General features: G+C 48.2%; 1 protein-coding gene across 1 annotated transcript; it reads left to right on the top strand.

The window, feature by feature from the left end:
* The first annotated feature begins 2,536 nt into the window (after positions 1-2,536).
* On the top strand, positions 2,537-14,710 carry GRP (gastrin releasing peptide). The gene is made up of 3 exons (XM_032882556.1): positions 2,537-2,715; positions 7,772-8,005; positions 14,626-14,710. Exons 1-3 carry the CDS (start codon positions 2,577-2,579, stop codon positions 14,682-14,684), a joined length of 432 nt encoding a protein of 143 aa, XP_032738447.1. The 5' UTR covers positions 2,537-2,576; the 3' UTR covers positions 14,685-14,710.
* Positions 14,711-17,654: the final 2,944 nt, after the last annotated feature.

The following is a 17,654-nucleotide window of genomic DNA, read 5'->3' as shown; positions in this document are numbered from 1 at the left end:
TCCCTCTCTCTCTCTCTCTGTCTGACAAATAAAATTTAAAAATCTTTAAAAACAAATAAAAAATAAAAGTCACGGAAAAGTTTATCCAGGTACGATCTCTTTGGGCTCATTCAATGCTGGCTGAATCAAACATGCTATGGTTTCTTTCTCTAGCTGGTTACCCTCCGTTGATCTTTCTGGTGGGGGGGATTGGACTCAGGCTCCTGTATCTGCAGGTCAACGCATCCATTCCCGTCTATGGAGTCTCTTCTTGGGGCCGAGGACTGGGCCAGGCACTGTGGACGCAGCCCTGAGCAAGACTGACAGAGTCACTGCCCTTATGGTGTGACAAAGCGAGTCACAGGTCGAACCCAAGACCGGGTGCAGACAGCCGGTGTGCTGGGATGCTTACAGGAAGACCAGGAGTGGATACAGGGGCCCAGGTATTTCTCGACCTCCAAGAGACCCAAGCAACAGTGGTTTGCCTGAATTAGCAGAAGCGTTGCCCCTGCGGTACAATTGTTCCCACACTTTAATGTACTTATAGTGGTTTTTACAAGGTCTTATAGGGGCAAAGCATCCTTTAAAGATCCTAAAATAATCTTGATTAAACAAAGAGAAGGAACATTTTTCAACAACTTAATCTGTAAAGATGAAGGTTGAATGCTCCTCCAAGGACTCAAGATCATAGAAAGCATTGAGACCTGGCCCTTTCTCAGGTCCGTTGTTCAGGTATCAGATACATATTAAACATGACTGTGATCCAGGTTCTCTGCAGGAACACAACGGGACAAGACCAGTAGAAGTTCATGGCCAGGGGCGCCTGGGTGGCTCAGTGGGTTAAGCCTCTGCCTTCAGCTCAGGGCATGATCTCAGGGTTGGGCTCTCTGCTGGGCGGGGAGCCTGTTTCCCCCTCTCTCTCTGCCTGCCTCTCTGCCTACTGTGATCTCTGTCTGTCAAATAAATAAATAAAATATTTAAAAAAAAAGTTCACGGCCAAGTGGGAGGCAGTAAATCTATGGACAGTCACCTGACAGTGGAGCGTCTGCTTACTGATGGGATGGATGCAGAGGCTGGAAACCCAGGCCACATGGAGTCAAGGCCAAGTGTGGACTTTTCTTCCTGATGGTCATTTGGGTGGTTCCCTCAGGAGATCAGTAGTGCATTTCTGTGGCTAATAACGTGATCTTGAAATTAGCATTTTTTGGTACCTTAGAGCCAGACATACTCTTCCAAGCCCAAGGACAGTCACTCATGCAATGTGCCCAAGGAACCATCTCGGAATGGCACAAATGTAGTCAACCACCAGCTATGCAGGGAAGAATGTAGAATTTCAGCTTCTACAGTAACAACACCGGAGCTGACAAGGAACACCAGTGACCCATCAGGGACCTATCAGGGACCCGCCAACAAGACAGGTCACCAGCCCCGGTGAGGAACAGCCCTGTAGGAGCACGCAAACGCGCCCGCAGCGCTGCCTGAAGGTGGGCAACAGCCGCCTCCAGCTTGTTTACTGTTGTATTGCTATGATGCCCACCCGCTTCGCGTCCACAGCATTGGGAACCTCAGGAGTTGGGGCCTTGACTATTCTTCACACCTGAGAACAGAAGGAGCAGAGGGAAGCTGAGCGGCTCTGGAGAGGCGTGTGAGTAGCAGTTTAGGGACGGTGTGAGCTTTCTGGTAGATGCCGCCTAGGGAACTCTGCACAAAAGCAGCTTCTTCGTGAAAGCAATATGCTTAGGAAAGGGGCCAGGTGTATAATAAAATCCTTGTTAGTTCTGTTCACACAACATATCCTCCCCGCTGCGACCTGCATCTCATCAGACCAGTGGCCAAGGGCGTCTCCGAACTGCCCTTTCACGGGTGGGATGAGGGTATGTGTGGTGGTGGTGGTGGTGGTGGTGGTGGTGGTGGTGGTGGTGGTGAGAAGGCGGGGTGGGGGGGGGGTGTCTGTGTGTAAGAGGGACCTGGGGGTCTGGAGCTCTGTGGGCTGGGACCTTGAGGAGGGAGGTGGTCCGCCGAGGGGGGAAGGTGTGAGAATGCGAAGTCCCTTGCTATGCTGGTTCCAACCGCCTCCAGCAAAGCCCAGCCTGAGGGCGTCCTTCCTCTGGGCTTCTCCCCCCGCCCCACCCCGGGATCCGGCCGGCCGCGGGGTCTCCACTGCCCCTCGCAGGATCCGAAGGCGGCTCACCCGGCAGAACGCGGGGTGAAATCGTGTTGGAGCGGAGGCGTCGAGGACGGGCAGAATTAATCCAGCGGGGCCCGGACGGACAGGATTACGAGGGCAGGTCGAGAGGGGCCGTGGGCGCAGCCTTTCCCCTCCCTCGGCCGGAAGATGGATGGTTTTCGGGGACTGCTGTCCCAGCGCCGCAGGGAGACGTCAGAGCGCTCGGGGCGGCGGAGAAGAGCCCCCCGGCTCGTCCCCCCCCCCCGCGCCCGGGCTGCCTTATAAAGTGCGGGCCTCGTGGAGGCGGCGGCGGCAGCGGCGCGGGCGCGGCGGCGGCGCTCTCGGAGTCCGGGTCCTCGCGCCCCTGCTCGGCGGGGAGAGCGCGCTCCGCCGGCCTCACCGCGCGCTCCAAGGGCTTCCCGCCGGGACCATGCGCGGCCGCGAGCTCCCTCTGGTCCTGCTGGCGCTGGTCCTCTGCCAGGCGCCCCGGGGGCCGGCCGCCCCGGTGCCGGCGGGCGCGGGGACCGTGCTGGACAAGATGTACCCGCGTGGCAACCACTGGGCGGTGGGTGAGTGTCCCGCGCGCTCCAGTCCTCGGCGGGACCCCAGCCCTGGGCCGCCACCTCTGCACTCGGCTCTCCCCAAGCTCCACGCCGCCCCCCGCGCCCCCACCCCCTTGCCGGTCCCGGGAGGCCGTCGGTCCCCGAGCAGCCTCAGCCTGCGTCGTGGTCCTTTCCCTCTCGCCTCCCTCTCCCCGCGGGCGCCCGGGCCGGCTCTCCCAACAGGCCGACCTGCCCTCTCAACTACCCCACACCTCCTCTTATCCTGAGGGTAGCCTTGTCTCGCACGGCTCTGTCCTTGAACGACGTAGGAGCCAGGTCCCCGAGCGCGTCCCCGAGCCCCGGGATTCCGACCGCCTGGAGCCGCGCAAAGCCACAGGTGTGGGAGCCCGTCCTGGGGTCCCGGGTTTCTCGGCGCGCGCTCCCGGGGATGCCGCCCCTTGTCTGCGGCTCCCCGGACTTCCCTCGGTCCTTCCGCCACGGTGGCGATTTCCTCTCCCCTGCCCTTGGGCCCGGCCCAGCCCTCCCTCCTTCCCTCTCGCAGGCTCCGGGAGCGGGCTCCCCACGCCGACCCCGGCCTCTCCGTCCCCGAGACCCCGCAGTCCTCCGTCTCTCTAGATCTTCGGCTTCCCTCTGCCCACACGTGCCGGCCTCCAGGCCGGGCCCCGGAACCCCAGCGGCGGTGGGGAGGGCGGTGGGGCGGCCGGCGGGGCGCAACCCCACAGCTTCCCCGCACCTGGCGGGAGGGTAGCGCCCACCCATCGTCACCCCGGGGCTCTCCCCCGCGCCCAGCATAGCCTCTGTCTGGCGGATGCCAAGCTTCCAGCTGCCTCCGAAGCCTCCCCAGGTAGCCACTTCCCAGAAGCTGGTCGACCCCAAAGAGATCTAAGGGATAGTGGTGCTGGTGCGGGTGGTGTTCCTTTCACTGTTCCCTTAGCCATCTACTCAGAGTGGGCGAGGGTGTGTTGGAAAGATCCTTGCTAATCCGAATACCAGCCGAGTCCAGACGGTGTGAGGACCGGGACGCATTCATGGGAAGAGGGGAGGCTGAACGGTCACCGCCTCAGCTCCTCTGTGTTGCGTATCCTCTGGCAGAGAAATCCAGAACTCGGGGCTGCCAGCAGGATAGTCTCCTTTGCCGCTGGAGGAATCCTTTGCCGAGTCCTGGCGGCCCCAGGGATGAAGGTATTTGTGATCTGTGAGGGGACACTGGGAACACCGACAGAAGAAGCTCAGTGGGGTGAAGAGGAAAAACCCCGCCCTCCAAGGGAGGATATTTACAAGGCATTCCAAAACCGCACCTGAAATTCATGCTTTGAAAGGACTTCTGGGCATTTAGACCAAGTGGCCATTGTCCACTCCAGCCACCAGCCAGTGGGCTGGAAAGGTGGAATGAAAGTCCCAGATTTCCAACCTCTTTTCTCTCATCTGTATTTTTGGATTAAAAAGGCTTATTAGTAGGCAACCCTTAGAGGCCAAAAGCAGGATCTGGGCCCTAAAATCTGGGCCCCTAGAATCTGGGCCCCTAGAATCATGTTTCTGAGGCAACCCCACCCTGATTGCTCTAGTTTCCCAGAGCGCCTGTCCCTGGGTGTTCAGGGGGTCTGGCATTGAAACACCCTGCGTGGTGATGCTTGGGCATTCCTCATCCAAGAGCACACCAACCAGTGGCAACCTCCAATTTTCTTTTCCTATGTGTTCTCGAATACACTCTTTTCCCTTTTTCTCTCTTGGCCGGCTGTGCAGAGTTGATGGAGAACAAGAGACCGAGGGAGGTGAAGTAGAAAATCACAGTTGGGTCTAAAATAACATGTGATTGAGAAAAAGTTTGCTTTGGAGAGACGTGCTCTCTGTAGGAATCGGAGCACTCTTAAGCAGGAACAATGTTGTTAGATTTTAAATTTAGCCTTCCACTCTCCTAAGTAAATGCCTGTCCTCCTCAATCACTGAAGACATGCAGTTTAGTTTTAATTATATCAAACCAAAGCTACATATTGCTGTCCATGAGGAAGCTGTCAGCACAAATTTGCAGGTTTGTTAAGGGAATTGCTTCTTGCAGCTGAGAGAAGCATGGCGTGGCAATGGAAAGCAAGTCAACAGATGGAAAACTTAATTCTTGTCTGGCTTGATGTTTCTGGAAATGTTTTGTTTGTGCAAAATATAGGTATGAAAATACAGGTCAGCGCTGCTACTGTTAACTTGCCTCTGCTCCCATGAGATGCTCCTGGTCATGGCTCTAACATTGATGTCACGAATGTCCTGGGAGGTTGAATTCTGGAACACTGATGTTCAGCTGTAGAATGGCTTTCTGTGGGAGTGCTGTCCCAGAAACTGTGAAATGTGGTGTAGGGATCACTCTAGGAAAATTAGCTCTCAGAAGTGCCGGACACTCTGTGTCTTAATGGAGATTTTCCCAAGTTGGGGTGATCTTCACATTTTGAGTTCAAGAAAATTCATTTATGTTTCAAGCCTGCTGTGGTGGTGGTATTTTTACATGATTAGAAGGGGTGGAAGCTTTTATTTAATTATTATTATTATTTTTTTACTTCTGGGCAAGTTTTTATTTTTATCGAGGGCCTGTCTTTTGTCTATGCTGAGATCTCTATTACTATGATACGGACACATAACAAACAATGATGGGAGAAGTGGAAGTGGGCATCCGCGTTGCCATGGAAACGATTATTTGGTGGGTAGTGGCCAGCTCCAAGGTGAAAATGAAATAGGACCCAGGCAGTGTGTTTCTTGGGATGTTAGAGATGGTGTACTTCCCTTAATGACCAGTGTTTGGATCTGGGGCTGGGGTCGGACCACCACCCACCCACCCAATATGCAGATCTGTATGCTGTCACGAGGAGCTATATTAAATCAATCACAGAATGGAGGGTTACTTCGTTTTCCCGTTTTACAAAAGTCCGCCAAATTATTCAGGCATGACAAAAAATGGAGTTTTCACTTGTAAAAACATCTCCATTGTCCCTCTGCGTAATTGGCCATAGCATCTTTCTCATTTCTAGCATCCTAACTAGATGACAGCAGTGAGGGAGGGTGGGAGTGACTGAGGTCATTACTGGAGCATCAGGTTCTAATCCTACTTTCCCATTGTCATGATTCAGTTTCCTCCATACAAATAAATCCAAATGTCTCACTGCTTCCTGGAAAGGTGCGCCTCATAATCATCACTATGACTAAAAGCCGGGGGATTTCTCAGATATCTGGACACCAACTTGACCAAGCAGATAATGAAAGAGCCGGTCCTTTGGGAGTTCGATCCTTCAGTTGGGACCGGGTCCTCAGTGAGGTCTTGGAATTGTATGAGATGTCATGTCATAAATGACTTGCCAGGTCCTTGCTCACACTGCAAGGCAGTAAAACCTCATGTTAAGGCTCCCCAATGCCCACAGAATAAATTTTTCTGAGTCACATCATGAGTCATGATACACTGGTATATGATCCCTATTTCTTTTGATAACACCAAGAGATGCTTTTGCACACCTTACCCTTATTTCCAGATCCCAGAGTGATTCCTACCTGCCTTATATTTTTAGGAAGTTCAAAGACCCTTCCAAATGGTATAACATAGTAGAGTCCAGTCTGTGAGCTCATTTTAATCCTAGAATCTCTGCTCACACGTGGGTGGCCTTTGGCAAGCCTCATTTGCATCGAACTCCTTGTGGAGTAGATCAAAGGAAACATCCTATAAACACACGCCAACAATAAAGTCAGAGGGAAGGCTTCTCTGCTGTGGGATGCAACTCTTGCCATTTTAAGTGGTTGAGGTTTGGCAAACATTATCCCCACAAAGTTTGCCTTAAATACTTCTAATGCCAGACAACATTGGAACCACAAAGAGTTTTCCTTGTAAGTTTTAAATCGAACACATCATAGTTTTACTAGTATTAGGAGTCTAAAAGTACTCTAAAATCCAATTGCTGAGAGATGGGGAAGAAAAACACGGAGGAAAGTAAATAAGATAACGTGGGTATTATTAGCAAGGGGCTAAGGTGTTAAGAATGCAGACCTTGGACTCCATACCCACTTCTGACCCTGTGGCTAGCCCCACTTGCATACATGGATTTCTCCATTTAATGGTCTGGCCTCCCACATGGCAACTATTTTTGTTTTTAATTTTACTTATTTATTTGATGGAGAGAGATCACAAGTAGGCAGACAGGCAGGCAGAGAGAGGGGGAAGCAGGCTCCCTGCTGAGCAGAGAGCCCAATTCGGGACTCGATCCTAGGACCCTGAGATCAGGACCTGAGCCAAAGGCAGAGGCTTTAACCCACTGAGCCACCCAGGTGCTCCTCACATGGCAACTTTTGTTCATTTTTATGGCAAGTCCTCATCCCTGGAATCATTGGTAGTCTTTCACTGACCCTTTTAGACATCTAGGCAAAAATTCTGCATTTATGTGGCTGAGAAGGGTTGCTCAGAACTTGTTTTCACCTTGTTTTTCATTATTTACTCAACAAACGAGTTTCTAGGTGACAACTCCTAGATGTAGTCTCTGCCAAAATTCTAAGAAAGTTGAAATGAAAAATTCTATCGGTACATTTGTATTAGAGCCCAGAGGAAACCAACGTCTTTTTTAATCACAACGAAGAAAAGCACCAACGCTCTTCTTTTCAGCAACAATTGAGAAGTGACTCAGGGAGATGTTTAACCTCCATTCTTCAGCTGGGAGCTCAATTGGTGACAGCACTGTCCTTATGGAAGGCTCCTTAGGTTGCCCCTAATCCGACCTGTTCATTGTAGAGTTGAGAAAATGGAGGACTGGGGATGCTCAACCCTTGACCGAGGTCACCTAGCTGGTTAACTGAAGTGCTGGGAGCAAACCTAGGGCTCCTGAGCTGTCGCTGTAGATTGTGTCCAGCTAGTTGCACATTCTGAACAGGGAGCAAAAGATGTCCGTCATTTATGAACAAGCGTCTGATCATAAAATGCTGCACTTTATTCTGCACTTCGGACGAAATAATGGAAACCGAATTGGTGTCCTCTGAAACGTCTTGTTGGTTTGGTCCCCTGCGTTCCACGGGTGGTAGTCTGTTCTTGTGTTTGTTTTCACAGGGCACTTAATGGGGAAGAAGAGCGCCCCATCTGTGTATGAGGGAGGGAGTCTGGAGCAGCAGCTGCAGGAGCACCTTTGGTGGGAAGAAGCTGCGAGGAATTTGCTAAATCTCCTAGAGGCAAAGGGCACCGGAAGTCATCAGTCACCTCAAAGGGCACCTCTGGGCATTCGCTCTTCTGCTTGGGATTACCAGGATGACAGCAACTTTAACTTCCTAGGTTCAGAACCTAAAGGTATAATGTACTGGGTGGGAGGGGGCGAAAGGGTGGGGTGGGGTGGGAGGTGGAGGTGTTGGGGGACGGTTGGAAGGAGATTAGTTTCAAACCCAGAAGAATAAAATTGTTTATGGTGCGAGCTTTCAAACCATTTAATTAGGCTGACTACCAGTTCATGCTGAGAAATGAGTAGATACTTCCCATGTAATTTCCTTTCAACATAATAGATGATTTTTCCTCTTAGAGAATTGAAGGGGTGTTGGTTCCAAATCCCAATTAGTTTTATCAGTAATCATGCTTATTAGCGATTATGCATTGGTGGGATTCTCCCAGAATATTTAAGGGAAGCTGGACATTATTTGAGTCAATCCCTATGTTTCTTTGTTTGCTTTAAATTTTATTTAAATTTTAATTAGCAAACAGTGCAATATTGCTTTCAGGAGTAGCGTTTAGTGATTCATCGTTTACATACAACACCCAGTGCTCATCACAGCAAATGCCCTCCTTAATCCCCATCCTCCATCTAGCCCCTCCCCTCCCCACCTCCCTTCATCAACCCTCAATTTGTTCCCTATCATTAAGAGTCTTTTATGGTTTGTTTCTCTCTCTCCTTTTCCCCCCATCCCCATATGTTCATCTCTTTTGTTTCTTAAATTCCCCATGTGAGTGAAATCATATGGTATTTGTCTCTGACTAACTTATCTCACTTAGCAGAATAGACTCTAGCTCCGTCCACGTGGTTGCAAATGGCAAGATTTCATTCTTTTTGATGGCTGAGTAATATTCCACTGTGTGTACCACATCTTCTTTATCTGTTCATCACTTGATGGATGTTTGGGCTTTTCCCATAGTTGGCCATTGTTGAGAATGCTGCTACAAACATTGGGGTGCATGTGCCCCTTCCAATCTGTATTTTTGTACCCTTTGGGTAAATACCTAGTAAAGCGATTGCTGGTGGTAGGGTAGCTCTATTTTTAACTTTTTGAGGAAACTCCATACGGTTTTCCGGAGTGGTTACCCCAGTTCACATTCCCACCAACAGTGCAAGAGGGTTCCCATTTCTCCATAGCCTTGCCAACACCTTTTGTTTCTTATGTTGTTAATTTTAGCCATTGTGACATGTGTGAGGTGGTATCTCATCGTGGTTTGATTTGTATTTCCCTGATGCTGAGTGATGCTGAGCATCTTTTCATGTGTCTGTTGGCCATCTGGATGTCTTCTTTGGAAAAAGTATCTACTCGTGTCTTCTGTCCATTTCTTAATGGGATTATTTGGGTTTTGGGTGTTCCTTTTGATAAATTCTTCATAGGTTTTGGATACTAGCTCTTTATCAGATATGTCATTTGGAAATACCGTCTCCCATTCCTAGGCTGCCTAGGATTGTTGATTGTTTCCTTCACTGTGCAGAAGTTTTTTATCTTGATGAAGTCCCAATAGTTCATTTTTGCTTTGGTTTCCCTTATCTCCGGCAATTCGCCCTGTGTTTGTTTTTGATGAGTACTTGTGGAAGGGGCTATTCACATACGCTTTTAGAAGAGAGCACTCTGGGGGTGCCTGGATGGCTCAGTCGGTTAAGCGTCTGCCTTCAGTTCAGGTCATGATCCCAGAGTCCTGGGATTGAGTCCTGCCTCAGGCTCCTTGCTCAGCAGGGAGCCTGCTTCTCCCTCTCCCTCTGCTGCTCCCCCCGCTTGTGCTCTCTCTCCATCAAATAAATAAATAAAACCTTTTTTAAAGAGATTTTATTTATTTAATTGTCAGAGAGAGAGCACAAGCAGGGGGAGCGACAGGCAGAGGGAGAAGCAGGCTCCCTGTTGAGCAAGGAGTCCGATGTGGAACTCGAACCCAGAACCCTGGGATCATGACCTGAGCTGAAGGCTGACGTTTAACCAACTGAGCTACCAGGTGTCCCTAAATAAATAAAATCTTAAAAAAAAAAAAAAAAGAAAGAAAGAAAAAGAAAAAGAGAGCACTCTGGTCTTGGTGAACATATCTAATCAACTGATTTGTCCTGTGTATGCTCTGGTAGAAGAGTTATTATGTAGAAGAGAGGAATTATACCAAACTGACATTGCTCAGGGGATGAAAGAGATGAATGGGATGGGATGGAAGAGATAATAACATTTATAGGAAAATAAGGCAACCGAAAACGAAGTGATTCTCGTTAACCTTTAAGTAGTTTCCATGAAATTTATATAAAAGGCAAAAACAATCATCACAATTCTAGTAAGACTAAGGATGGCTACTTTTGTTGAGGGATGACCATAATCCAAGCACCAGGCAAAGCAGTTTACCTTCACCGTCTCTGTGCATGCTCGCAGCAGTCTTGGAGGAAGATTCAAGAAAATTCGATTACTCTTTCTCTCACACACATAGCTTTTCACTGGTGAGAGCAGAGCAGGAGCCCACGCCAGCTCCGTGGAGAGTCGGCTGCCACGTGAAGCATCTGCTGGGGAATGGGGGTCCTCGTGGACAATAACGATATTGTGTTTCACTCACAGAGCTTGGGGAGCTGGCCCGTTCTCTCGTTGCTGGTGATCAACTCTTCGATTGATGCCCCCTTTGCAGAGGTTCAGGGCTGGTTTTGCCAAGCCTCAGCCGGCTTCTCTGGAGGGAGGCTCTATGTTTCACAGCGCTTGGGTCTACTGTGGATTTTCGATGCTAAACACAAATGGAAAGTTCTCTTGTTGTGTCAAGCCCCTAGGGAGGAAATCTCCAGTACCTTCATTCAGAAAGAAATCTGTATTAAACTCACCGATACAGAAACAAGCAGCCACTGTGTACAAAGCTCCGAGCCATTCTCTTGCCCATGCCTGTACTACTGGGGTCACAACCAGCTCCCTTCTTTTTTGGTGGCTTACAGGGCCCTGAGGGCTCTGGGAATTTGGGGTGGACTTCCCAGCCCCTGGCCTTTTCTTGATCAGGTGACTTGCTGGCCTTCCGGTGGGGGGATGTCCAAGAGCAACGCCTTCTCCTTTGTCTGAGGAGTAACCCCGGTGGATCACCACCACAAAATCCCTAACGCGGTTTTACAAACACTGAAATGGACTTACGCTCCCAGCTCATTACCCTTTGGAGTGAAATTTCAGTATCCACTTTGAGTTGCTTTATTCCCCCAACCCTGGCTCTGCATAACCTTGGAATGCTTTTTGTTTTTTGTTTTTAATTCAGCTCCTGCAGCACCTGAGTGGCTCAGTTGGTTAAGTGACTGACCCTTGATTTCGGCTCAGATCATGATCTCAGGGTCCTGGGATCGAGCTCCCCATCCAGCTCCCCTCGGGCTCTGTGTTCAGTGAGGGGTCTGTTGAGATTCTCTCTCCCTCTGCCTCTCTCGCTCTCTCAAATAAATAAATACTTTTAAGTTTTTATTTATTTATTTGAGAGAGAGTCAGCGAGAGAGAGAGAGAGAGTGCAAGCACACAAGCTAGGGGAGAGGCAGAGGGAGAGAGGAAGAAGCAGGTTCCCTGCTGAGCAGGGACCCGCCGCCCCCCCCCCCCCCCCTCCCCCCACCCTCCAACCCCGTCCCCCCGGTACCAGGGGGCTCAATCCCAGGACTCTGGGATCATGACCTGAGCTGAAGGTAGACGCTTAACCGACTGAGCCACCCGGGCACCCCTAAATCTTTTTGAAGAATAAAGATTCAGCTCCTTCCTTAAAAATCAGTTTTCCTGTCATATTCAGAAGACTATTCTGTAAGCTGCAAAGCCAATTATGAAAGGACAGCTCCATTTGAGTGCTCGTAGCATGGAGTGGATGGAGGGGGCAGTCACAGGGAATGTGTCATGGGGACAAAATTTTTCAGTGTTCATGTGACTCGGCGGGAGAAACGAAGTCATCTTTTTATAATCAGGCCTCGATTTTCTACTGTATCTTTTTATGTTTTGTGTTTCTTCTTTTATAAGTTGACGAGGCCCATCCCATTTCATTCCTTTTTTTTTTTTTTTAAGACTTTATTTGAGAGAATGCGTGTGAGGTGGGGAGGGACAGAAAGAGCCTGGGAAGGAGATTCCCCGCCGAGCAGGGAGCCCAGTGTGGGGCTCAATCCCACCACCCTGAGATCTTGACCCGAGATGAAACCAAGAGTTGGATGCCCAACTGACTGAGTCACCTGGGTACCCCGCATTTCGTTCCACTTTAGTCAAATAATGAACTATTTACTGCACACATTGGTACCATTCTTTAGGATATATTTCCCAGCAATATGAAAAAATTCAGCAGTTAGTGTAGTTGTTGCATAGACCAAGAGTTTATCTCTCTTCTTGCTGTGGAAATTCCATCTTAGTGAAAGAATGTTGATAGGAAAACATCTTACAGTTTTCCTATTCACAAAGAGGGAGTACCAAGAGAATGGTTCTATTAGAAACCCACATATCACTCGGCATTAGAAAGAAGTTTAATAACTTAGCCAAGCATTGCCAGAAGTAGCAGCAGGAATTTTCAAAGGCTGAAGGATTTTCTTAAAATTAAAAACTATCCACATATGCTCTCCTCTCCCATTTTAGTAATAAAACATGAAGTCCTGTTGCCAAATCTCCCAGAGCTGTAATCAGAAACTCTGAGCATCTTCCTATGTTTTGGTGGCAAAGATATTTACTTAAATTCAGAAAAGATTTGTGCAAATGTGCACTGAATCTGGACTACTGTATCATGGCAAACGAGCTCCGGAACATTATTAACAATCACGGGCAATCATTTTCAAGGTTAACCTTCATCTTTTAACAGTACCCTTATCACACAAAATTAATGGAACTTTTTGACCCAATGGTTTCTTTCTTTTTTTTTTTTTTTTTAAAGATTTTATTTATTTATTTGACAGGCAGAGATCACAAGTAGGCAGAGAGGCAGGCAGAGAGAGGAGAGGAAGCAGGCTCCCCGCCGAGCAGAGAGCCCGATGTGGGGCTCCATCCCGGGACACTGGGATCACGACCTGAGCCAAAGGCAGAGGCTTAACCCACTGAGCCACCCAGCCGCCCCGACCCAATGGTTTCTATCACATGAAACAGTGTTCAAACCAGCGCCAGGGCCTAATCTGTAATCTTAGATATGGCTGTGGATTGTCTTGAGTTTCAGTGAAGGTTGAAGTTGGCCTTCGGATTCCTTTTGTAATTTGGACATAGACCATGGTTCTTTGCAGCCTTTTTTTTTTTTTTCCCTGTTATTTGGTGGACAGGAAGAAAGGGGCCCAGGGAGTGCACTGCAGAGGGTGTTATGGAAAGGAAGTAAGTGTGTGAGTTTGCCCTCAATTTTAAGGGATGGCTCCACTGTCCAATCAAATCAGCACATAGAAAGGTTTTTTATCTGAATATGTGAAACTCTCCAAAGGAAGTTCCAAATATAAGAAAAGTAGCAACATATAATTGAGAATAACTAAAAATGCCCCGATTGCCCTAACAGTCACTATGAAGGACCAGAGGGAAGTCACCCCCACCTCAAATAGAGCTCCCCCCCCAATAACGGGTCCCTCCCTCCCACCTCTGTGTCCTCAATCTTTCTAGGTTACCAATTCCTTTTTGTAGCTTTACTTCCATTCCCTTGAGCCAAACAGCTCAGATTCAGTATTTTGAGCCAATGTGGGGGCTTCACGGATCCCCACCCACCTCTCCCACTTCCCCCCCTTTATGACCAGTGGCTTGTATTGCAAGATGGGCGGAAGCATCTTCAGGCAGGCTGTGACACTTTGTGGTGCCGCCCGGGCACATGGAGGAAAGCAAAACTAATTGCTCTGTGTGGGAATCGAACCCCAGGCCCTGGCCTCATTAACACCTGGTCAAAACAGTTGAGCAGGTAATAACTGGCCTGAGACTTTCAGTAATTCCTTTATTAGAAACAAGTGGTGGGTCTGGGCCACTGGGGCACCTGAAGGGGCAGAGAATCTCGGAAGGCATAATAAGGGTAATAAGCTTGAATCTGGTTGAAAGGTGTTTTCTCATCTCAGCGTGTAAAGGGTGCTATATGGGAACAAAGACGTATTTTAACATTACAACTACTCATTCTTTCTTCAGTCCCAATGTGAACAGAAGCCACAGAGCAAGCCACAGTAAATTCAGAATTAGTGGAAATCCAGATTGGCCCCTGTTTCCAGGTTGCACACTACTACCTCTTGCCGTATTGGCTTCGTAATGTGCAATCGTGTGGTTTGTAAACTAGCTCTGATTTGTGCAATGGGGCATTGCCAACGTAAGCGAAGTAAGAATTGAGATTCCATATTCGCTAATAGTCCCCTTGCCCCGCTGACCCTTTAGTAACAAATTCCTGACGATCCTACATTTAATTTCCAACGTTGGTCAAAATAGACCTGAATAGTCATATCAGGAACAAAGTTAAGCTAATATGAACGAAAAGAACCAAACATTCAGTGGCTCCGGAAAGAGAGGAAGTCAGTTTCTCCCTCCCTCCCTCTCTCTCAGGATAGCTGTGAGCTATGGACATGCTCAGAATCACCCAGAGGATTTCTGGAAGCCCAGATCACTGGGCTCCATCCCCAGAGTTTCCAATTCACTAGTCTGGGGTAGACCTAGGAATTTGCCTTTCTAACGAGCTCCCAAGTGATGCCCATGGTTTGTTGGGAATGTATTTGCCTCTAGCAGTAGACTTCAGGATTGCTAACTATGTTTGCTTTCGTCTTTTTAATATTTTTTAAGTTGGCGGACTCTCTGCTCCAGGTCCTCAACGTGCAGGAAGGAACCCCCAGCCGAACTAACCGGGACAGCAACGGCCTCTCTCAACCCTTAGGAGACTGTGTTCTATGGGCATCAGTTCTACTGGATCTTCAACAAGATTTCCTTTGTGCAAAACACTTAACTATTCTTGTATCCTTCAACCTTCACTAAATTCATGATTTTTAAGCAGCATCTTCTGTTTTGAATTTGTTTGCTGTGATTAACTGTCCCTAAAGTGTCTTCCAATTAATGCTCTTTACATCCAAGCTCTTTGTCAGTTAGATTCCAGTCCCCAACCTCCTACCATTCACAATAAAAAACTTAAGCACATTGTCCAAAGCGCAGGTAGTCCTCTTATTTCAATTCCAAATGAAAGGATGTGGCAGAGGTTAACAAACAGCTTGTAATGAACTTGTGTGCTCGATGATGACGGCAGGCTGGGTTTTTAACTCTCCCTCCCGAAGGCCACTTACTAAATCCTTGTAGTGACTTGCAGCCTTTCTAGAGGCCTTAACTAGAAGCTCATAGTCCCTTATCTCTACCATCGCATGGGCTAGGCCAAAGAGAGAGGATCACTCGTCACTTAATAATTCCCATTTCTTTAGCCCTTACAATGACCAGGTATTTTGCCAATGTTAGCAATATTCTCCTCCTAATAGGTTTATAAGCCGAGAATGAGCCTTCTCACTTACTAGATGGGGAAAGAGCATTCGAGAGGTCAGTGACTTGGCCAAGGTCACCTAGTAGATGGAAACTGGGATTCAAACATCCAAAGTCACCAGATGTTCTGTAACATTTAACGTTGTCCATGTTACCTCGTTTTTAACCTCCTTTTCAGTATACTTAAGCCTAATAAGTAGCGCTCTTTCTTCAAAATCTCACTGCCAGTCTGGGAGGAAAGTGGCCCCCACAGGCAGACTTAGCTGCACAACAAAAGAAGATGAATTTGAGAGATTCCCTTCCATTTCCAGAGAACGTGGCCTGGCGGTTGGTATCACTCACTGGTTCCAGATTTATCATGACATTTACACATGAGCAGATTTTAAAGCTTCTTGCCATATGTTTTAGATTTCCTTCATTTAGGGAAATCACATTTGAAACAGTCAAGAGATTTATCTTGCTCTTGTTTTGATTGTCAAAGAACCACATAAGATGTCATGTTTTCTTTTTAATTTCTCTCAAAACCCTGTTGACTCACAACTTACACAGAGCCAGCCTTGGGGAGATACACAAAATGTGTCAGCAGTGTCCTACCATGCCAACTTCTTCCCTGGGTGTCTTTCCCAACCTGGTCCTGAGCTGTGTCAGCTGCAGTCGGCCAGGCAGCTAAGGATCAAGGCGTAAGCCCCCCCGACCACCAGGATTCACCCCTGACAGCACACTTGTGAAGACGAAAACGGACCTCGAATGGTGACACTTCCAGCAGGGAGAGTAAGGCAATACTCTCAGAACCGCCCCGCCTAGATGGTCACTTCTTTGCTTATGTCAGAAGAGTAGCTGTGATCTTGTGTTTTCGCTGCAATTATTTTTCCTCTGTGTGTTCTGAGAGACGAGAACAGCTCCCTCACATCTCCTGACCCTTGCGAGGCTCCTCTGTGCCCAGGCCAAGTCAGCCTTAGAATCCGTTTATTTAAAAGATAGACTGTTCCCTACTAGAAGAGCTTTCTTGAACCCTCCTCTGCAGGTGCAGGCTTATCACATATCGACGAAGTGTGTGCCGCTTCGACAGGGCAATTTTTAGCTGCCGAGAACAGCAACCTCCTTGGTTTCTTTTAGCAGGAAAGGAAATTTTATGAGAAGGTAGTAGGCAGGGAAGACCAGAGAGATGGACTGGAGGTTAAACTAGCAGGTTGGGTGATCAAAGCCACGGCCCTGACCGGGTTGAGGAGGAGGTTAGCGCCTGCCCAAGGATCCCTAAAACATTCTGCAGAGCTGCGAGGGTTGGCAGGTTGGCACTCTCTTCTACTGCCTCTGCCACCACTTGTGTCTGAAGAGCTGGGTCCCTCCTCCCCAGAGCTTCTTCAGCCTTAGCTTACTTCCAAATCAGAGTTTTGAATGTCTGTGTCTGATTGGTGGAACTTAGGTCACATGTCTGGATCCAGCTGCAAGGGAAACTGGGAAATGTAGTTTTAAGGATCCTATTTTTGAGACTGGGGGGACTAAGACTGTGGGATCCTATCCAAAAAAAAAAAAAAAAAAAGGAGCTGGTGTTCAAATAATATGGTCAGAGACAGATAACATATCCCCTTCTCCTTTTTTCTAAAAAAAAAAAAAAAAAAAAGAATTTTCTCTTTGATTTCTGCCCATTCCTCTTTGTAGAGGGTACTTAACATCCGGACTGGGATTCTGGGAAAGCAGGAGCCTGGTGGCGCTTCCCACAGCACGCAGGCCAGACTTGTGTGCCTAGAGCAAGAAAAGAAGATTGCTTTTAAGAGGTGACAATATTCCAAAGTCCTTGCAGTAAAGCAGGATAACCAGTAGGAAGAATCCAGAAGGAAGAAAGCAATAATCTTCAAATTTGTTCTTTTAAAAACAATCTCTCTGTCTCTTTTTGTTTTAAGTGCTACAGGGTGGATTGCTCAGGGCAATTTGGCAGTCTGTGCTTATGATCCGAGGTTCGGGAACACACGAAGCAGGCATTTCAAGCAGTGTCGTACAGTTTCTAGCCCCACAATGCCCACCTTCCAGTTCCTACGGGGGACATTTGTTCATCACAAAGCATTTTAACCCAGCTCCGATGTGGAGGGAGGAATCTAAGCGAATTGTGGGATTTACGTTATTCATTTCCTCAGCCACAGGCTGCTTCAATCAGACACTAGAAATAGCTCTTCAAGGGAAACCCACCACGATGAACGATTGCCATTCCCAAAGCAGAAAGACTGTGGTCACGTGCACTAAAAGGGCTCTGGCTTCACCTCGTGGGGCTTTGTGTTTTCCACTTAAACATTTTTGTAATTAGATCCTGATAAAACACAGAAACATCTCTGTGTTTCTCCCCTGGTTTTCCTTCC

This window comes from Lontra canadensis, unplaced genomic scaffold, assembly GCF_010015895.1.
Source record: "Lontra canadensis isolate GAN:19392208 unplaced genomic scaffold, GSC_riverotter_1.0 scaffold82, whole genome shotgun sequence".
Taxonomy (NCBI): Eukaryota; Metazoa; Chordata; class Mammalia; order Carnivora; family Mustelidae; genus Lontra; species Lontra canadensis.
The sequence above is the reverse complement of the archived record's forward strand: the minus strand, read 5'-3'. Positions and strand labels throughout refer to the sequence as shown.